The following is a 23,003-nucleotide window of genomic DNA, read 5'->3' as shown; positions in this document are numbered from 1 at the left end:
TATTGTAAATGCTGTTACAGCGAAGTATCATATGCAAATGTAAACAAAAGTGGAAATTAAAGGTTTTTTCTAACCACATGACTTATAAAGTTGGCAGCATACAGCTGCAAATAAGTCAAATTTAAATAGTGCAGCTCTGAAAATATCTTCTCTGTAGATACAGTTCTTTTTGAGACTGAATGTCAGCCAGATTTCCCTGCGCTGTCTAAACTACTGCTATTAGCTATCAAAAGATGTCTGTTTCTATAACAACCGCAAGCTAAACAGTCAGTACACATGCTGCAGGTTTAAATCCTATGGTTGATGTTCTCTCACTCAATAGGTTTCCTTTCTTGACTGTCTTGTTCATTGCAATGGATTGACTAAAAATAACCACATACAACAACAAAAAAAATGATGAAAAGGGATTTTTTTTAAATGTTCTTGGCAGTCTTTCCCCTGTAGAGCTGCTTTACCATATCACCACACTAATGCCCCAGTGTTCAATCCCTGAACCACCCACACAGAAAAAATAAATACTTAGCATGTGAAGTTCTGATGGTTGGCGGCAGCACAGTTCAGGTCAGAGGCCTCATCGTGACTTGGAACCAATTGTTGACAATTGTCTGTGATTACACAGCGCCGGGGCGGGTGCCATGTGGAATCACGCACAGGTTGTCACATGTGATATAAGCAACAATCCTGGCTGGGGTATTTCTTGACCGTTGGCGGGCCAGCAATGGTGGAAGGTGGTAACGTTTTAGTAAGCCTCTTTCTCACTTCTTTCTTTCCCTCAATAACTGATCACGCACCCTCATCTTTCTGGCATGGAATGTTTTGCTGATGTTAATGCCAGAGAAGGTTTGCAACTTTGCAGTTATTGAGTCACCAGAGCGTTGGCGACTGTTGCGCATTTTCCGCTTCAGCATTCGACAACTTTACGTGGTCTGGCTCTTTGCGGCTGTTGCTGTGGTTCCTAAACGCTTCCACTTTGCAAAAATACCACTTAAAGTTGATTGTGGAATATCTAGAAAGGAAGACGTTTTACAGACTGACTTCTTGCAATGGTGGCTTCCTATTATAGTACCATGCTCGAATTCAGTGAGCTCTTTAAAACGAGCCACAATTTTTTTTTGCAAAAGCAGATTGCATGGTTAAGTGCTTGACTTTTACACTCGTGGCAATGGGACTGAAAACAGCTGAATTCAAAGACTAAGCAGTCTAGGCCTACATTTGTGTCCATATAGTGTTGCTGTTTGTAGGTAGCTTTCATCTGTGAAACACCAGTTACTGTATAGTGGGAAATGATCATTATCTGAATATGGGACATCTGTAAATAACAACTGCTCTCCTCTGGCTTGAGCATACAACTTGACAGTAGGATTTGAAAAGTACCCCAGCAGCCTGCCCCTCTACCCCATTTTACCATTAATGTCACACTCTAGGAATCATGTGGTCAGTTGGATATATAATTCTTTCATTTACCTGTGTGAATATTCATAATTTGATAATATTGCAAGGAATAAGCCATTCTGACAGCTGTAGAACCAATCATGCTAATTACTTCATAAATGCACAGTACTGACAATAACTTTTTTTACTACAGTATGTGATGAAAGCTGTAAACTGCATGGTCATTGTGGTCATAGCTGACACATCTGTATCGACCTCATAGTTTTCACATGCAAAGCTCAACGCGGTACTTTCCATAGACTCTGTTTCGCTAGTTCTCTGACCTGTATGAAGGGTAAACGGCCCAGGTTGATGAGTGATGATGAAAAAATTGGTTCTGAAGACCTTGTCAGCATGAAAGACATCACTGTTTGAAATTTGCTCCTGCGAGTCTAACTTATTGCTACCAGAGATTCCCCTACTTAGAGATATGGAAACATCTGCAGACATCCACACGTGCAGACTTTTGAGTTTCACATTTATGAGCCCTAATTTTCCAGCTGTCTCTCCCACTGTTTTGTCTCACACACAAACTTCCACTTTGTACTGTGTAAGGACTGACTTATGCACATACACACACAAAGACACATTAATACACACTCACTACCTCACCACTGCAACTGTGTCACTGTGTCTCTGTTAGCCAGCATCTGACTGCAGGGATGAAGGGCCTCATACTCCACTCACAGTGAAACAAAATGAAAGAAAAAAAGCAGTGGCGACTGTAGTCATTTAAACATATTTTAGGGAAATGGTTGTAACTGCCAAGTGCAGTTAAAGTACAAACACTACATGCCAACTGACTGTCATCACAAATGTGGTGCATGTTTAGAGAGACTGAGAGTGAAAAAGAGAAGAAGAGAGCAAGAGAAACCATCTCCAACTGTCTGAATCTGTTGTGTTGATAGAAGTTTATTGAAAAGCTGAATATGAAAGCTGAAATGTCTCTTTGACACAGACAGGGATAGAGGGAAAAATAAAGCGAGAATAAGGTCAGCTTAAAAAAATATTGTGAATAATTGTCACTGTAAAACGTAGAGATTCAAAAAGGCTTTTGACTCAGTTTATCCACTGAGATTAATAACAACATGCCACTGCTACAATTCAGACTGACCCAGTTAGAACATTTATAAATGAAAATTGCTGTGTCCTTAAAATATGTGCAGATATATTGACAGTCATGTGAAAAATAAGCATTTCACAAGATTCTATGCAATTCTTGAAGAACTAAGTACACCCCATTATTAAGTAGCGTGCATAATGACCTTTGGCAGCGTTAACCTGAAGTAATTCTTTAAGACTTTTGTGGAGGAAATTTGGCCCTCTTCTTTACAACTTTATGGGCATTCATTTATCCGCAGCTTTCTTAAGGTCCTGCCAAAGGATTTAAAACCTTGTTGGGGTCTGGACTTTAACTGTACAACTGCAACACCTTGATTCTTTTCTTTTTTAACCACTCTGTTGCAGATTTCCTGCTATGCTTGGGATCTTTACCCTGTTGCATCACCCATTTTGACCTGACCTCCAGGTCAGGAAAGTGCCAGCAATTCAGATTAATTAATTTAATTAGTAGCCCCTAACAGCTGGTACTGTACTTACTTTGTACCCACACTTTCTTTCAAAACTTTCTTTTTCAAGTGGCCATATTGATTGGCCTTTTACAAAAGCAACCTGTAACTGAATGTCTAAGTTATGCTGTGGCACCAAAAAAGCACACATTGATCTTCATATATAGTAAAAGGAAATTGTTGCTGCTGAAGATGTTCATGTCGCCCATTCTCGTATTCCATGTTGTATTAAAGATGTCACAGGATAAACAGAGCTGGAAATGGGCTCTTAAGAGCTTCTCTTACATACATGCTATACAGCATATATCATGTTTATGCCACCAGCCCATTGGGTTTAAAATCATTCTGTCTGACCAAGTTTGGTTTAAATTTAGGTGAGATAACGGTTGACCCTGAACAGTAAAACAGATGTTAAACATGATGAAACGTGGCCAGTGACCTAAAGAGGTTTAAGGGAGGCGGGTTCAGAGCGACTAAGGGTCAAACCTTGACTAATTGCTAAAAGAGGCAGACTGGGCCGCTAAATGAAAAGCTGGCGAGAGTAATTATCGTAACGTTATCATTAAAATATATGACTGCAGCCCTTTGGGCCTTTTTCAGTGGAAAAGAATTTGTGAACTTTTGAGGTTTTAGCAAACAATATTTCATTATTGGGTCACGTTTAAATATTTTTTCACAAAAAAGTTGGGAAGAGACCCTCTTTTTTCAAGATTGTTTGGCCTGAGAATGATTTTTTTGAGGGTTTTCCACATGGCTTGAGTGTAGACAACATGGGTGCAACAGTAGATTAGTGCAGCCTAGGTAACAGGTTGTGCTGTAAAGCTAATCAAACTCTCTATTTTGCCTCTAGTCAGGTTTGATCCAAACACAGGATGCAGAATATTTCTTGAGACCCGTGTCACACGGCTTGGCGCAGATGGAGAACTTCACAGCGTCCTTCGGTCATCAGCCACACATCCTCTATAAGAGAGAAAGGGATTCCCAAACACAGCGGCAACATGTGCTTCAAAAGAGATCCGCTGACAACACAGTGTTTGAACATCAATACAAGGGACTGCAAAAACAGCATGACAACAATAACAGCAACACTCAAGCTGACCTGATAAAACATCATGGAAGTGTCCAACAGCACAATGACCATCGCCATGACAGCGACTACAGACATGGGGAGAAGCAGAAGCAACACTTCTGTGGGAGAAGGAAGAAATGTATGTAAGGGCAATTTCTCCTTCTAATGCTAATGTAACATTGTAGTATTCCTCTTAAGATTTACATACATTATTGATTCCTGCACCTTCCTATTTGCTTGTTATAATACTTTTAAACCTCTAATAATTCGGTTTACATAGTGTTTATTACAATCAATTTCACCTTAACCTGGAAACTTGCAAAAGAAATTGCAAGCACTGCTAACCTAACAATGTCTCTTGACTATAGGGGTCATAGATCATTATGTGTCAACTAGCCAAATCTCACTGGTATTTGGGTTTTCACAGTCAAACAGAAAGTAACAGCACCACTAAACTTTCATTTTAAGTGCTTAATCTGGCCGGCTAGGTAAAGTTTTTAACAATGAGGTGGCTATCTTATTGCCAACTAAAGTCAGCCTCATAAATCCTCTTCTTCATGGATGGCTAGGCACTGCTAGATTGTAATAGATAGAGTAACAGCTGTACCAAACAAACTACTGAAGGGGTTTTTTGTTTGGTTCGGGTTATTTTTAACTCTCCTTTGTTGCTTTGTCTTTGTTTTTTTGGCAAGAAGAAGAATTTGGACTGGAAATATCAAGAATTTGAATTGGTAATTCAAGATTCTGCTTTTAAAGCAATTACCAAGATTGATAATTGCTTTAAAAGCAGTATTAAATAACGAAGAATGCAAAGAACATTTAGATTAGTAAAATGGGAAAAAATACTATACAAAACTTTTCTGGATTGGTGACATCCTAAGTGTTTAAGAACCAAACAATGTTATTTTATTTTGAGGTCAGCCTTACTCACATATTCTCCGATTTAGGGTGGATTTGATATTGGATCACTTTTTACTAATTTAATTATAAAAAAAAAGCCATGAAGTCATTTTTGCACTTAACACTTACTAAATAACCTTCTTACCCTTCGATAATATTACATGTGTTTACATTTGTGGTTTACTCTGTTTGTAACAGCTTCACGAGGGTGGCTGGTGGAAGCATCAAATTGCTATTTAATGATGGTAATATCATCATATTTGTGCAGCAAACATTCACAAATACTTGTGAAATTTGGACAGCAGCAGCAGCTGTGTCTCATTTTAAATTGTAACACCAGATTAAAGGCAACACATTCTATGTTGACTTGGGTTTCACATATTGTTAAGACATTAGCCCCTTTTTATGTAAAGGAGACAATCAGCAGTGTGTTGTCACTTACACAACATGGGGATTGTAAATGTTGTAAAGCAGATTGTCTTAGCCTGAAAATCTTTAAACACAATAACACTCATTCATGATTAGGTGATTCCTCGAACAATCATCATTTTCATGTAATTATTTAGACATTTGTGGTTGATTTTATGAGTAAAGGTTAATTCTTATAACTTCTGTTTACTTTGCACTATGACAAATGTTTGCTCTCAAGAAATTACCACAAGATCCGTTAACATTGCTTGCATCACGGGGGTCTTTCAAACGAGAGCAGCTGTATGTCCCTATGAAAACACAATGATGTTTGCATTTTTATAAGATGATATCACCGAACACCTGCGTTGTGTGTTCGTCGAAGGGCACTTTGGTCATTCACCTGCTTTCCGCCTGTATAAGCAAACTTTCTAGCCTTTATAGATTATCTAAGCCAGCGATGAGCAGGTCAAAATTTTGATAACCTATCAAAACACTGAAAATAAGACTTAAGAAGATAACGTTACAAGATACTATGGTTGCATGCTGTGCTTTTGCACTAACAGGTGTTCTACTTTATGTCATAGTTCAAATCTGAATGTTTGAAGGTGCTTTTACTCCCAGATTCACATAGCAAGCTTCAATTCATCAAAAGTTACAAAATCTTTTTCATAATACAGCCTTTCAATAGTACTAAATAAACAAATAAACAAAAAAAACATCACTTTGGGACAAAAATACACTATATTTATGTTACATGTCTATAGAATATGAAACAGCTCTGGAAGCACATACATTTCAGATGAATGTGTGTGCTTTCAACATGTAAATATTTCATATTGTTTTAAATATTGTTACTTTATGTAACTGTAGCTACTGCAAGGCAGAACACATACTAGGATTTCACACTTAATGGTAGCATAACATTGAGACTGCCAGAGTCAACAACAGTAAAAAAAAAAAAAAAAAGCACAGTTGGCAGTTTATCCATGACATCAGGTCACAAAAGTAAGAGCACGGTTAATCATCCAGAGCTGTTGCCAGCTATTTGCCAGAATCGCTGGTTAGCACACATAAGCAAAGGTAAACATTTGGCCAGTGGCTACAAATGTATTTCAAATCACTTGCAAATGTAATCAGCAATGGAAAGGAAGGCTTGCATTTGTCATGGACATTATGGCTGCAATTAAGGCGCTATTATATGCGCTATTGTTTGGGCTTTCATCAGTCACTCGGAAGCTTCCATACAGTAGTTCATCATGTTAACTGTGCAGCCATAGATCACTGAGTAATGCTCCGTTCAGGTTGTTCAGCTGTTACTACATCATTTTGCTTCAGACCAGTTTATTACTTAATGAATTCTTACTCTATATCTTTTTCCATCTGTTTTCACAGACATGCCGAAACCTCCAGAAGAGGATATTTTTATCCTTCCAGATGAATACAAGTTTATCCCCAGGAATAAAAGGGCAGTGCTGATGAAGAACAAGGCCAACAAGGGACTCAATGTGGAGACACTTGTGGTGGTGGACAGAAAGATGATGGACAACCATGGCCATGAGAACATAACTACATATGTTCTTACTGTGCTTAACATGGTGAGACAAATTTAGTCTTTACCACTGTGTTTGATGTGCACTCTGCCTATAGGCTAGCATGGGCGCAGCACAGATTCAAGACAGGAGTTACATAAATCAACCTTAAGGCTGACTCGTTTTTTTAAGAATACCAAATATGATGTCTTGTAACTTTATGGGAAAGTTGTCTTGTATTTTTACAAGTGGCTTTAACAGCAGAACCACAAAGCCTGGTGTAACTTTGCAGTCACATCATCAAATGAAGTTTTAGGATGCTGTGCTTTTTTTGCTATTATACACCATAACATCAGCTGATGAAAGAGGAAGCCATGCAATTTATTTGAAGTAAGGATTTAGTTACTTGACAATCCTGTCTGCTAGACTAACTTATCAGAGATCTTAAAACAGGAAACTGATATCTGGGTGAGATCATCTCCACAACGCTTGCAGTGTCCCCCTCCATTCCTCTCAGCTTATCTGTAAGCGAATACCGTCACACTTGTTTTGCTACTTAATGACTGACTGACAAATCCAAAGATAATCCATCTATTTTGAAAACATAGTTCCCTGTAGTAAAAACAAAGTCAGAGCAGTCACCGGCCTCATAGGAGTCACCTAAATACTATATGAGGTTTCACAGAAAATACCCAACGCTTCACACCACCTGCCAGCCCTCATGGGGCTTACAAAAGTCATTTAATATTTGTTGGAAAGGAAATCTAATAAGCTCTTTAGCTTTGTATAGAATTATGCTTTCACAGTGACAGTGGAAAGACAAAAAAAATCAAAGTTACTTATTTAAAAAAACATGCAGTGCACTATGCATCACAAAACACTACAGATCTGTGGAAACAGGTGTGATACATTATTCCTATATGTAAAAACATATAGGGATTCATTGCTCTAATCAATTCAGAAATCTGACAGCCTGCCAAACACTCAGCTTTCAGCATAGCTTAGTTTAAGTGAGCTCTTTGATGACCTCCCTGACCTTTCTGCAACAAACCACGGCCATGTGTCTTCCTGTGAGTCAGCGCAAAGCAGGACGAAAAGAGGGAAATGAATGAGTTTTCCTAAAGATGTATTTGCGAGGTCTTAGAGAAAGGCATACAGCGAACCCTCATAGTCATATTATGGGAGTGGTGCATAAATATAAGTTAAGGACATTTTAACACATCAGCCTAGATTGTACTAATCAGATCCTCTTCAAGTACCAGTAACAGTTTTTAATGACAGATCCTGCATTTGTATAAACAGGCGAGTACTTCAGATGTCACTTTGATGGTCACGTTCAAGCCACTTTAAACTTTGTAAAATTACTCATGCACATGTAGTTTATGTCTCAAATTACATGAGTTTGAAACATTACTTGAGATGGATTAGACAAATGCCAGATGCGCTAATAATACGTCATAATGATTGTCTGTTTGCCTTTTAGGTCTCAAGTCTGTTCAAAGATGGCACAATAGGGGGAAATATCAACATAGTGATTGTGGGTCTCGTCCTCCTGGATGAAGAACAGGTGAGCGTGTCAGTTTTTAGTCAGAATCATCATTCACCCAGACAACTCAACCCTATACACTAACAATATTTTACCATGTTCTTTAGCTGTACATACCAAAGGGCAAAAAAAATGCAAAAAAGGATCATTTGTATGTTTATTTGTTTGTTTTGCCTGAGGTTTCAGATCTTTTTGGTCCTTCCAAAATCTTCCTGGGGCTGTTGTAACAACTAGGGGCTTTTACAGTTTAAATAGAGCATGTATTTCCCTGGATCTGTGCCACAGGGGAAATTCTCATGGAGTCTAGGAGTAAATGAGCGACACAGACAGAGAGAGACAAACTGTTGGGGTACAGTTGGGAAAAGTAAAGCAGCTTGAGAACAATGGCTTAGACTTTCCAGCCACTTCATAGATTTTAAAATTAAGTATTTATAAGCAGGAGGAATGGTGAAAATACAAAAATGTTCTCAGACGTTTTCCTTTGTACACAAAAGAAAATCTGTAAGCCTTTATGTTGTTATCAATATGCATGCTATATGTCTAAAGGATCTTGGTTATTGATTATAAAGACCCAGAGAGAATCTGTAAGTTGGCAGTAAATATATGGATAATAATGCTTTACCTCAATGAAGTTAATACTGTCATCATATCTTTTTATGTGTTTTATGTCACAGAATGGCTTAGTAATCAACCACCATGCAGACCACACACTGAACAGCTTTTGCCACTGGCAGTCCACCCTGGGAGGTAGAGAGGGCCGGCACCATGACCACGCCATCCTCCTCACGGGACTCGACATCTGCTCTTGGAAGAATGAACCCTGTGATACTCTTGGTATGACTTTAAAAACCTCTTTGTTGCTCTATTGCTTGTAAATCGCAAAAGAGCAGATTCTGCAACAACCAAATGCCAGAAGGCCTCATTTGAGGCAATAAACAATCCTGTCAATACACCGATCCATCATATTTGCTCAGCGTACCTTAACCTGGAAAGCAAAATCTATCATCTTCTTTATTTTTATGTTTAGTTTTTAACTTTATGTTGAATCCAGATTTATTATAAATGTATTACCAGTTATCAGTATCCGATCAAAAAACAATAACAACAATTTTAGGCTGTTTGGGGTACTTTGTATTTCTGGTGATTTGGTACCATGTTTTCATTACTGATCAAATATTGTTGGTAAGGTACGCTGCCATTGTTTCTGTCTAGTTTTAGACTTTTCACAGCTTTAATTAGGGACTTTACAAGAAACAAATAATTGCAAAATCCTCTTAAATTAATAAATAAATACTGTTATACAGGCACAAGTGATTTTGCCGCCTAGCTCCAATAATAGCCATAGCTGCTAGCTGCTACCTTAATGATCATTAAGAGACAGCTAATGCGGCTATAAGTTAATTGTGTGTGCTGGCCAGGCTGACATTTGTGCTACCTGTTTAGAGCTTAATTATTGTTGAAAAAGGGGGCTTTACTCACCTCTTGAAATTGTTCATAAAGTGTTGTTCACTGCTGTGATGGACATCTTCAGCTATGGCGTTATTTTTATGCCACTATTCTGAGCGCACGTAAAAAAAATTGCAGGTGCAAGTGTTGCATTTTGAGGAGAAATTTATTTTGAGCGAAGAAAAACTAAATTTGAGTGAACAAAAATCATGCAAATATGTGATGTCTTGATAAATCGAGCAGATATTTGAAGTTCACACAGCACCATTCTCGCATGAAAATATCTTAAAAGTTTATTTTGTGACCCAGAGTAATATTTCAAACGCCGCCACTCTGTGTTCCTCCGCCACTGCCTTGTTTGAGTTCTGGACGAAATGGATTCTGGGATATTGCATTTCGTCATTTCGAGCTGATTGGAGACCAAAACAGCCAGTCAGATTTTTTTGCATCCAAGTCTGTGATTGGCTGGTTTTGTGGCACAAATATAACGGTGTAGAGAAAGAGTTGAGTGCGCACGGGTAGAAATGTTGAGAGCGCAGCAACACATTGCGAGCAAGCGCAAATGCAAAAACTGAGCGAGAGGGGCTGCTATTGTGTGTGTGTGTGTATGGATAATAACAAACACTGAAATACATTTTTTGCACGCAGCAATGAATTTTGTTCACTCAAATTTAGCTTTTCTTCGCTCAAAATAAATTTCTCCTCAAAATGCAACACTTGCACCTGCATTTTTTTTTACGTGCGCTCAGAATAGTGGCACAAAAATGACGCCATATTCAGCTGCTAGTAAAGCAGCAACATGCCTTCAGCATGTTGTGTGTTAGCTAGGTGAAACAAAGATAACACTGTTGATATCAGTGCTATATCATGTCACAGTTTATCTGATGCAATAGTAATTAGGTATTTAGTGATAATTAGTATCCGAATATTTATTTTTTTTACTTTTTTTTTTTTTTTTTAGCCAACCGTATTTAACAGAGATAACAGAAAAACCAGATAGAAATTCAGAAAGTGGACACATTATCAGGTTTTCATTTAGTTTAGAGTGCTTAGTGTTTTTCTACATAGACTAAGCTCAGCTGGCTTGAGCATTCAGACACACGCTGTCTCTGTGAGTGTGCATCACCTAGCGCAATAACAGAAGCTTATTTGGGGTAATGACCGTGCAAACACATTCTTATCTTCCACACTGTGAGAAAAAAACTCCCCTTTTTTGCACCAGAAAAACACAAGAGTGTAACTTCCCCAGACCTAAGATTTTACAATAAAGTGTCGAAACCAGCACTAGCCTCATCCATACAGCTGTGCGAGCTTAGATAAAAGGTGTGTGTGTATGTTTGTGTGTCTGTCCAGTCAAAATAAGAATCAGTGCTTTCTAATTCCCAGAAGTACAATGTAAAATAGGCATTAGCACAACCATTCACTGTTTATTTGGATTACTATTAGAGCCCTATTCTTCAATGTTTTTATTCATATTTCAAAACTGTCATATAATATCAATGACCTACCTCTTTCCTAACACAAAAAAGAAATAAATGGTAGTTCTCACAGTTAATCTCCCTTGTTATATTTAATATCATTGCTCACATTAGTTATATACATGAGCCACTCTGTGGCAAAGACTTAGAGATGTAAATCAAACAACATTTAAGGCCAAATTCGCCATGAAACTCTAAGGAAAAAACGTTAAGGGAGGCTCTCGTGTGGATTAGCCTTTTTGATTCAGAGCCAGAGGTTGCTGTAAATGTGAGAGACGGGAGGAGAGAGGACAGCGAGAGGCATAAAGGGAGCTGAATACTATAAAAGAGTTTAACTGAGAATGAGAGATATGAGAAATATGTGAAGATAGGGAAAGAATGTTTTAAAGTGAAGTAAAAGGTAGCATATGTGACTATATAGAGAACCATATGTTATCATATGGAAGGATTTGAATTCACTGATGTTGTTTGATATTTCCGACATGTGCCCTCCACAAATTCACACCAGTGCGTATCGTTTGAGAAATTTCTCTTGCAATGTAGAGTTAAAAAGCTGAGAAGAAGCAACTTGACAGCAGTTATTTTAACTAACCAATTACAGTTATTTTTGGAATGGCTTTTTTAAACTAATAAATAATAAAACTTGTATTAAAGATTGCAAAAACAAAAATCTATCACTGCTTTTGCAGGGTTTGCGCCAATTAGCGGGATGTGTAGCAAATACCGCAGCTGTACCATTAATGAGGACACTGGCCTGGGTTTGGCATTCACCATCGCCCATGAATCAGGACACAAGTAAGGGTTTCCAAAGTACATTCAGCCTCGTTCAACCTTGTTCGACAATGAAATGAAAAATGTACCAAAATTTGTTTTAATTCATGTAAAAATAAATAATCTATTAGAATGACAACTTCTGCATTTGTTACTTGTGAAGTAGATGATTATGTCACCTGAATCTGTAGATAAAAATCTCTTTTTTTAACTCTCCAGTTTTGGAATGGTCCATGATGGTGAAGGGAATGTTTGTAAAAAGTCAGAAGGCAACATCATGTCTCCCACATTAGCTGGTCACAACGGTGTCTTCTCCTGGTCTGCTTGCAGCCGTCAGTACCTCAGCCGCTTCCTCAAGTAAGCAGTTGGGTTTTTTTAATTTACTTTCATTGTGTTGACTAAAAGAAATTAAACTAGTGTTTTTAAGAATTTTCATGTCTGCCTTTTTGTTAGAGTTCACACAACAAACACAACAACTACATTTTTCAAACTGGCCACTTAATTAATTCATGCATTCATTGTGTTTTTTATTTTTAATGTGTCAAGTGAAAAATTGTACTTTACCTATATAAAACCTGTAAAAGATTTTATATTTCAAAAGCAATTTTAAAGCTTTGAATGAACAAGAGGCTACATGCAATTAAGTAAAGAATGTAGTTACCATAGCAGCTAATTTAAGTGAAATATGGTCCTACATTTCTCTTAGTGCTCTTTTACAAAATGCACTTTTATTGTGCATCAAGATGCATGCTTGTAAAAGCCGTAAGTTTGCATGGCAGTTGGTTTGTGCACTGTTCTGCTTATAGCCTGCTCTCCCAAGCGGGAAAACAGCCATCACAGACAACGCGCCCATGTGTCTGGACATGTTTCTATTTGTCTGTGGATGTAGGTGTGTGTGTCTGTGTGCGTGTATACTTGAAACTAGATAGCTCAGAGTCAGTGCCCACCACTAAATTTACCCGTGTGTTAGCTGAACTGTCAGGTCTCCCCTCTCAGAGTGGCGGAGACAGACAGTGTATTTCCTCGCTGAGTTATTAGAGCTGGGATGACCTCAACCTCGTTAGAGCTGTCAGTTTTATATTAAACTCCCATCACCTCTTGAGGTCACATGGAGGAGAGCGCTGAAACATTAAACCATCAAGGAGTCGTCATCTTGCATTATTACTGAATGATATTATTGCTGAAATGTTGTATGTTTTCCTAGCTGCAATCATGAGACTCCACAGTGTCTCCTTCATCTGCTATGGAGAGAAGCGTTATGTCAGCCAGCAGAGTTTATATTACACTCACTCTAGATCTACTTCTCTTCAGTCAGCCATGACAGACAGGCCGGACTGTACGCATGGTCAGATGCTTTATCCCTCCATGCCTAACATGGATGGATAATCTTCACGTCAGTGAAAGCAAATTCCTTAAAAGCCAGTTGAAGTTGTTTTTGAAGCTGGTGAAACCAACCAGAAAGCTTCAAGATCCCCTTCTCTCTCAGACTCCTCTGAGAAATGTGCTTATTTAGCTCCTTGCTGAGAGTTTAAGGAAGGAGTGAAGCATTTGTAGCAACTGATTAGGCAGAGAAATCAAGCTGGAAAGGATGTGTAGCAGGTCTAAAGAGTACTTTGAGGAGCTGAGGAGTGAAGAAAATGAGAGGGCAGGAATGGATGGATGGAGCACAGGTAGTGAAGTGCAGTAGGGACTAAGTGAGGGAAGCTATGAAGAGGATGAAGAGCACAAGGAGAGGTAGTCCAAATGGCATACCTGTTGAGGTATAGAGATGTTTAGGAGAAAGGGCTGTGGAGTTTTTAACCACATTGTTTAGCACAAGCCTGGGGAGTGAGAGGATGTGTAAGGAATCGAGAAGAAGTGTACTGTGCCAGTTTGCAGGAACAAGGGTGATGTGCAAAGCTGTAGTAGGTCCAGTGGGATAAAGCTGATAAGGCATACCATGAAGCTCTAGGAAAGAGTTGTTGAAGCTAGGCTGAGAAGAGAGGTGATGATTAGTGAGCAGCAGCATGGCAGAGAAGTGCACTACAGATGTGATGTTTGCTTTGAGAGTGTTGATGGAAAAGTTGAGTTGCACTGTCTTTGTAGATCTAGAGAAACCATATGATACAATGCCAAGAGAGGAGTTGTGGTATTATATGAGGATGTTGGGAGTAGCAGTGAAGTATGTGAGGGTGATGCAGGACATGTACTGAAGGTGGACGAGTCAGCCATCTAAAGCATCGGACAGTGCACAAGAGAGGTAAAGAAGAGAGTGCAGGCAGGGTGTAGTGGCTGGAGTATCAGGGGTGATTTTCGACAGAAGGATAATAGCAAAAGTGTAAGGACAAGTTTATAAGACGGTAGTGAGACCTGCTATGATGTCTGGTTTGGAGACAGTAGCACAAAAAAAGACGAGAAGCCAACCAGAAGTGGTAGAGTTGAACATGCTAATATTTTCACTAGGAGTGACGAGGATGGACCAGATTAGAAATGAGTATATTAGATGGACTGCTCAGGATTTGCAGTTTGGAAAGAAAGTTTTAGAGTGGAAGGCTGAAATGGTTTGGGCATGTGCAAAGAAGAGAAACTTGGTACATTAAACAGGCGGAGCTGAATATGGACTTGCCATGCAGGAGGGAAAGAGGAAGAGCACAGGAAAGATTTCTGGGCAAAGAGAGGACATGGAGAGGAGACAGAGGACAGAGGAGGATACTAAAGATAGGGTGAGATGCAAGCCACTGCAGCAACCCCTAATGGGAGCAGCTGAATGAAGAAGAAGCTCGATCAGAGTTGCAGAAAAAGTCTCTACATGGTTTGCAGATTGTGACCATTTCTAGTTAGCTTATCTTAATTTAGCATAGCATATCTCAGCCTAAAAACTAGGACAGGGAAACTGCTTGCTAAAGTAATAAAACCAATCATTTCCATCTGTAAAACAGATATACTACATTATATCTTGTCAGTCATAATAATCAAATGACAAACAGCATGCAAAATGTTTCCGTTTTAGAAATGCAGTTAGACAGACTTTGTTACTTACGGACTTAATTTAAAATTAAGCTAATAGGAAGTTTGCAAGCAGCGAACATACTGTAAACATAAAATGTGTTTACAGTATGTTTGTTGGACGCTGGTTTGTTTGATATGTTTGGCTGACACTCTGATTTCAGCAATGCTAATCAAAAAGTCTTGCAGATAAATGTTCTTCAGCTATGAGTCTGCTTGTGACCTTTTTTGATTTTTTTTTTCAGCAGTTTGCTGTCTGTGTTTTATGTGACCACAAACAAATAGATAGATATAAATAGCCCTCGGTCTGGATGGGGTGAGCCTGTAGATCCTGAGGGAATCATAGAAAAGAAAGGATGCTTTTTTATCTTTAGCTGATGAGAATCTTGTGTACATTTTTTAGGGGGGGGGGGGGGTTAAATTTTGTCTTAAGCCTCTTGCCCTCAAGAGATCCTGCAAATTATTTTGTAATTTTACTTGTGAATTACATTAAGTCCTCCCAATCTTTACTTGAGTCCTTGCTGATATGTGTGATTACACAGTACTGTAAATGTAATGTATTTTTCAGAAACCATATTATGTGAATAATGTAGAATACCAGAATATTGCACTTGTAGAACAGACATTGTTCTCTTTAGACACACAGGGCCCATAAAGCAATGGAAGATCTCACATATACACACACAGACACTCACACACTCTGCTAAAGCAATCAGGACCACTCACTAACACAATGAACCATTCCAGCATATTTTGCCTTTTCATGCTCTTTCCACCATATTCTTGTATTATATTCCCCGACTGCAGCGTTTAAGCTGTAAAACATCGCTGTATAGTAACCAGTGATATCAGTTAACATTGGAAACCCCCTGCTGGTGTTAGGATATGAGCGATATGGGCAAGGACTTTTTATGTCTGTCATAATTGAGTGTCTGATGCATTAAAACATTACCCACAGGTTTTGAGTTTGCCAACTTGTTATGTTACCATAGCTACACTTTACAGTTGTCACTGTGCTGGGAACAATGGAACACGTGGAGTGATGCTCGCTTTTGGAATTTCTATGTGCACAGCAGGCAGTCTCATATGCCAGCTACTTAACTCTTTTTTGTGCTTTTCCTTTGCTATCTCCCTATCAAATTCCCCAGTTCTGCCCAGGCTTTGTGCCTATCAGATGAACCAAGAGCAATCACAGAGTATCAATACCCTGAGAAGCTGCCTGGCGAGCTGTACGATGCAGACACACAATGCAAATGGCAGTTTGGGGAGAAGGCCAAACTCTGCACCCTTGATTTTAAGAAGGTAATAAAACTGATTTGGACTCTCTTATGCCATCTAATGCTAATTTAAAAACAGGTTTATAATCCCAGTCAGGGATTTTATCACCACATCTACTGGAACGTGAGCATTTGATACGTTTTTTTAACAATCATGTGTTGCTAGTTAGGGGGAAAAAAAGTCAAAGAATGCAAGAGTGGGATGGGATGAATGAGGTAGAGGAAAAATCAAATAAAAAGAGGAAGGAAAAGAGAAACTGATCCGGGTTACATGCCCTTGTGCATGTACACACATATGCATCCACACACAAAGACTGAGACTCGAAGACTGCCCATGATATACTGTACTCACTGGGATAGATGACTAAATATACACTGGAGCATTGCCAGTGGGAATCTCTGCTCGTTGCTCTCCCATTGTCTCATTGCTGCTGATCTTACTGTTAGAAATACTCTCCCAGATAATCCGAATAGGGCTTTAAATACTTGTTAAATGTAATCAGTCTTAAAATATAGTATCCCACCTGAACCTCAGTTGAGCCAAAGCTGCACCTGTATTGTTTGAACCATTCAGGCAAGGGTGTTCTCAGTGTTTAGATGAAATACAAAGCTCTCTGAAGAAACAAACAAGGTTAAACCATCCATCTACCCCACAGACCCTTAGCAGCCAATAGTTCATTTTTGTCACAGACCCTCTAACAGATTATTGTGACCTTTTTTGTATACTACAATGGCGCACATATTTGCAACACCATAGCATTTAGTCACACACAGGATAAAGGTTTCTATTTTTTGCAGTCAAGTGGACCAGTATAAAAATCTGATAATGTATGTACTGCAATTTTGTGCTTTGTATTCATTTATTTTAACATTTTATTTTAACCTGTCTTGTTCCTTTATCATTTTCTGTGTAGCAAATTTTCTTCATCTGGAAGATATCATTACCAAAAATGATCAACGATAAAGCAAGATGGATATTTAATGCTTTGTAATAAAGTTACTGCAGTATGTATCAAATATGTTATGTCTGCAGTATGGGACTTGAAGCAAGTGACTTTTTTAATTTATGCTCTAAGAAATGCCAGTGCCAGTAGTAGCTGGCTTTGAATCCTAGGTCTTCTGCACATGCTGTCCTTCTTTGTGTGCTTATATAAACGTCTGAATATCCGTGGATTATTACATTTATAACATACGCTTGTGCACCTGGTAGCAGCAAGGTGCTCTGGACTGATAAATCTCCAAGCAGCCATTACACTCACTGTCTTTCTGAGCACTTGTTACTCATAAAAAATAAAACAGCCTACAAGAATCGGCCTCAGCGGCGCAGTTCATGGTGTAATGAATTCTTTTTTCACTAAACTTTTTGGCAGCTGTTGTCAAGATAAGGTACCACTGGAGGGAACAAATGATACTCTCTGCGGTTAGATAGGGATGGGCTATTCTATAGGAAAATTTGATTAATGTTAATGGGCGTTTTTCTTTCTTTCTCAGCCTCTGACACACTGTCCATCATTTCTCTCTGTCTCTCCTCCCATCGCTAACCGCTCTCTGCCATTATTTTACTGCTACAAACGGCCCGAGCAAGCGAAACAGATGGACAAATAGTCCTTGGGATGAATTCCATGGTGGCTTTTGGCAGCAGCAAGCTGAGGCTGAGGTGTCTGTCAGCATCTGCACTGAGTTGTCAAAATCTGATATAGTCATTCAAATAGCAACAGAGTAGACATGTTAAAAAGCAGCAGGCTGTGTTTCTCAGGCAATGCGAGCAGGGAAACAGGCCGGTGCTCCCAGCTGAATCTTTAATGACTGAGTAACACAGCCATTACATCATGTAAGTTTGGTAAAGCAGTTGTGTCCTGTTAATACTTTGTCCTAATCTTCATGTTCTGTGTTACTTCTTCACTTTGGTGTTTCACTTCCTCAAAGCTGAAGATCGCTACGTCGATCCGCAACAGAGATGATGTTGGAACCACTTAGACCAGATTTTATGTATCGATGCTGATGTCTTTACCGTAGCTACTGAAGCATAAATATTTTGGAGATTCACATTTGCTGCACACGGGAAGCTCTCCAGAAAATAATTATTCAGACAGTTGCAGATTCAGCAAGATTCCTTCAACATGTTTTATTAGCTCTCAAGAGGCAAAATCAAAATGCTATTACAAGTGATCATTTTTCCCCACTGCAAGCTTTGTTTACAGCTATTGTGAGGAGGATCGTGATGATCCAGTTTCTGGAATCTGGAGCAAGAAGTAAGTTAAGGTTTCCATGTTTCTCTCTCTTATGTTGTTCCAGGATATCTGCAAGGCTCTGTGGTGCCACCGTGTTGGGAGGAAGTGTGAGACCAAATTCATGCCAGCTGCTGAGGGCTCTGCTTGCGGCCCCGATATGGTGACTTAACACATGATGTAGTGCGTGTGTGCGCATGTGTGGGTATGGCGATGTGTTTGGTTAAAGGGGTTGACACTCACAGGCTTTTTTACCTCAAGAGTGGCATCACATGAGTGGCATGGGAGCCGCTGACTTCTATTGGAATCTTTTATCCATTTCCTTAGAGGCATTTGAAGTGGAAGACAGTTCCAACCGCTTGCAGAAAAATGAAGATACCTTCTTCAAAATGTCATTTGTACACTGGAAAAAACGTCCACAATCTATTCAGGGCATAGAGTTAGCTTTTAGTCATATCACCAATAAGATAACCTTTGTTCCTTGATAGCCAAAGGAGCCAAAATGTTCCTCCAATTGATATGGCATTTAGCAAACATTGCCTTTTTTCTTTAGGACAGCCTAAACAAGAGCCCCACACACATTTCCTCTCAGTTTTGGTGAGAAAAATACCATCCAACAGAGTAACACAACTCAGTAAGAGAGTTTTACTCTGTTATGTGTGCTAACTTAAGAAAAGTGGATTTAAACATGTCTATTGAAAAATGACTTCACTCTCAGGGCAAATTCTCCTTCCTGCATATCAGTTGCCCTAGCAGTGTTTTGGCAGTGTGCTTCTTTACATTACCAAGCGTGTAAAAGTATAAGCGGGGGAAAGCTTGTAAAAATGGGAAACACATTCTTTGACTTAGGGATACCACAGACCTTTAAGTCAGTAAGCTGCAAAGGACAATAAGCCATAGCTATGAATACACTGAAAAGGCAACAATGATGTGCATAGCCTTATAAAAGTAACATTTATTGAGTGTTTTAGTGTAATGTAGTGTTAAGTCCAGCTATTTGAAAGCAAATGGCTTGAACTGAGTGATACTACACTTCTTTTAACTGCTTTTTGCTTACATAGCAATGGCCTCATATCCCAGCACAGACTATTTAAGTTATTTTCAAGCCAAATCAGCAACTTTACTTTGATTTAGTACATTTGAGGGTAGTGTAAATGAAAACTCCTTTTTTTTTCTTTTGCTCTAGGTACCACTCTGTCCTTCCTTCTTTTACCTCAGGGAGCAGCTGCAGTTCGTTTGTTGCTGATGTGGCAGAAATATGCAATTGGCTTGGATCCAAAAAGCAATCTGCGCTCTTTATTTATTCTTTGTTTTCTTTTTCATTCTTCTTTTCAAGATGATTCCCCCCCGAGGCTTGCTCTTTCTCTTACCCTCACTCCCCTGACAGCTTCTCATCAACGTTTGCATCTCAATATATTAAACTTGATGGTTTAATCTCGCGCTCCCCCTCCACGGGAAAATTAACCAAGCACAAACACTGACTGTCTCACATAGGAATCTGCGGCACTCAGCCGCAGGGGGAAAACTGAGGGGAAATCAGCTGTTCTAGTTCTTAGTCAAGGACCATGAGATTAGTTGGTGAGGTGTGCATGAGTCTGCATATGCTGGCGTGTGGGTCTGTGGTCTCTTGTGTAGTTATTGTTTACATAGTGAGAACAAGAACAGCTGCATATGTTCGATGTATGGACATAGCACAGCTTATGCAATACCAGTGTGTGTGGAATTCTGGGAGAAGAAGTACACTGAAGCTGATTAATGATTCGGCCTTTGATGTATGTACTCGATTGTGGCTTTGAGTTTTCCCTGTACGATCACCATCATTGCATGCAGTCCAAAGAAGTGCAGAAACATATTTAAAGATTTTTTTTTTTTTTTATCCACTATCGTGTAATCTTCGGTTTTGCCTGCTGCCTTAAGGGACACATTTGGCAGTGTTCACTGCTCGAAAGCTGCTTGGTCAGAAGCAGCTAGTAACACTATATGCACATGGCTTTTCAGTCCACCAGAGATCAGAATGAAAGAGAAATTGGTCTTTGAAAATTGAAAGAGCATGAGATGACCTTGAAAAGGTTTTACTGGTAGACTGTGAACATGTAACCAGGACTGGGCCACAGTTAAAAAAAAACACAAAACAAAACAGTACAGTAAGCACAGTAAGTCATGTCTTGACGTGGCAGAGGTGAACATAATAAGGCACATTTGCAGTGCAATCAAATTAAGTATTAAACAGATTTTAACCTCACTGCTCTTCTCTGCAAAATCTCTCAGTCCCACAGACTTGCACGGATGTTAGAATAGCACTTGCCAGTGAGTTTGCAGCCAGCATGTTCAGTGATCCTATTAATGACCACAGCACACTCTACCTAGAACAGAGCGTTCCCCATAATGAGAAATGCATGCCACATGCTACATATGAGAAACGGTAAAGATGGACGATGCTGCAGTCTGATTGTGTGTGAGTTCACTCGTGATTAAGATAAAAACGGGTCTAGTTTTGACAGTTTCTATTTGAACCCCCACTCTGCTGCATCTTTCTCTTTCCCATAAATCAATGCTCTTTTGTTCCCTTCAGTGGTGTCGTCGGGGCCAGTGTGTGAAACAGGGTGATGAGGGTCCAAGGCCTCAGCATGGCCACTGGTCAGAGTGGTCCTCCTGGTCTACATGCTCTAGAAGCTGTGAGAGCGGCGTTACATATCGTGAGAGGCAATGCAGCAACCCCAGGTAGGGAAAGACAAAGCAATGGCCTCTGACATTATATTTACATAGAATCTTACATAGCATTAGAAAAACATAAATGTACAAGTGACTACAAACTTTATTCAAAACCTCTTCTGTCTGTATTGCTAGCTGACAGTTAACACAAAAACTGAAGCGGCACCTAGTTTTTCTATATTTAAAAGTCCTCACATCCACTTGTCCTTAGTATCCTTTTAAAAACTTTTAATGATTTTTAAGCCAGACTAAAATAATTTTTGGATTTTAAATTAACTTAGGAGCGTCCTGGAATGGGAGTCTTATCATTGATATTGTTTTAAGTATCACAAATAAGTGTTTGTGTTCTAATTAAACAATTAAGATATAATAATGATATACTGAATGATTATTGAGCTTTAGATGTGTTTCTAGACCGACTCAGGACAAACCTTGTTAGCTGTTAATCCTCGTATCCAGTCTTTATGCTAAGCTATATGCTAACTATCATACTGCTGCCAGATAATACCACACTAACACATGTCCTCACTGTTCACACTATACAGCAAGTGTTACTTTGAACTACTACTGAATACACTACGAACGAACAGTTCTACTAAATGGTGTTAAAAGTCTACTAAAAGTCATCATCTGTCAAAGTATAGTTTTCTAGTTGTATAATTTCTTACTATAACATGCAGAAGACTTGGATGGCCTGTGGTACCTCTGATTGTTTGACTAAGGGCCAACAGTATATTAAGAATTGTGATTAAGTCACACAAGTCTGTCACTTATCTGCTAATTTAGCCCCCAACTCATCAGTCACTCATGATTATTGCCACTGTCAGTCAGTCAGGGGCCCCTATTCCAAATGCTGGGACTTCCTTTTTATCATGTCATGCCAAGATCCTGACAAGTGGTGGGCTAAATTAGACAGAGAGTGAGGAGGAGAAAGAAAGACAAGGAAAGGAAAGCTGGTGGTGAAGGGTTAGAAGGACAAAGACAGGCAAGTGGAATGAAGTGGGAGGAGGAGGGGGGGATGACAGAAAAGGGATTAAAAAGGTGAAAGATGAAATGCAGAGATATCAAACGAAAGAACACAACACAGAGAGAGTGGTTGGAGAGTTTGCAGCTGTTTTTGTCCCATCCAAGAGATTTTTAGGAACATAACCTGAGGATATACACCTGTGATTTCACAAGCCTTCACAAAGGCACACTTATACACACATATGGAGTGAAACATGCTCATGGATCAACACAATCAGAATTTCACAGACTCTACAGATAAAAACTATCTTAAATGTTTTATTACCATGATCATTATTTCAATACTTTGCACTCTACTATCACCCATGTTTGGGGTTTCAACACGAACATACAGTCACAGATAGAAGATGAAGAAAGAAGATCCATAAAATACTGGAAGCATGTTATTATGTGTTTCGTGCAGAAAAACCTTGAATTCTACACGTTTAAATCCATCTCTTTAGACCGGCATATGGAGGGAAGTTCTGCGAGGGTTCCTCCAGGTCATACAAACTTTGCAATACTGAAGACTGTCCCAGGAACACCATTGACTATAGAGCACAACAGTGTGCTGAGTTCAACGGCAAACAGTTCAGAGGCTGGTACTACACTTGGAGACCATACACTAGAGTGGATGGTGAGAAAGC

At 39.2% G+C, this 23,003-nt stretch overlaps 1 protein-coding gene across 1 annotated transcript in view; it reads left to right on the top strand.

Annotated features, from left to right (window-relative positions):
* The window catches only part of LOC102294103 (A disintegrin and metalloproteinase with thrombospondin motifs 16), a 52,814-nt gene that overhangs the window by 10,338 nt on the left and 19,473 nt on the right, over positions 1-23,003 (top strand). Inside the window, exons 4-13 of the mRNA XM_005936021.3 lie at positions 3,850-4,207; positions 6,772-6,974; positions 8,392-8,475; positions 9,129-9,288; positions 12,068-12,173; positions 12,369-12,506; positions 16,283-16,436; positions 18,707-18,802; positions 21,212-21,360; positions 22,821-22,993. Of these exons, the coding sequence (XP_005936083.1) occupies positions 3,850-4,207; positions 6,772-6,974; positions 8,392-8,475; positions 9,129-9,288; positions 12,068-12,173; positions 12,369-12,506; positions 16,283-16,436; positions 18,707-18,802; positions 21,212-21,360; positions 22,821-22,993 (1,621 nt within the window). The remainder of the gene's footprint in view (positions 1-3,849; positions 4,208-6,771; positions 6,975-8,391; positions 8,476-9,128; positions 9,289-12,067; positions 12,174-12,368; positions 12,507-16,282; positions 16,437-18,706; positions 18,803-21,211; positions 21,361-22,820; positions 22,994-23,003) is intronic.

Source organism: Haplochromis burtoni, unplaced genomic scaffold, assembly GCF_018398535.1.
Source record: "Haplochromis burtoni strain Fernald_Lab_line unplaced genomic scaffold, NCSU_Asbu1 Contig_206, whole genome shotgun sequence".
NCBI classification, from domain to species: domain Eukaryota; kingdom Metazoa; phylum Chordata; class Actinopteri; order Cichliformes; family Cichlidae; genus Haplochromis; species Haplochromis burtoni.
The sequence above is the reverse complement of the archived record's forward strand: the minus strand, read 5'-3'. Positions and strand labels throughout refer to the sequence as shown.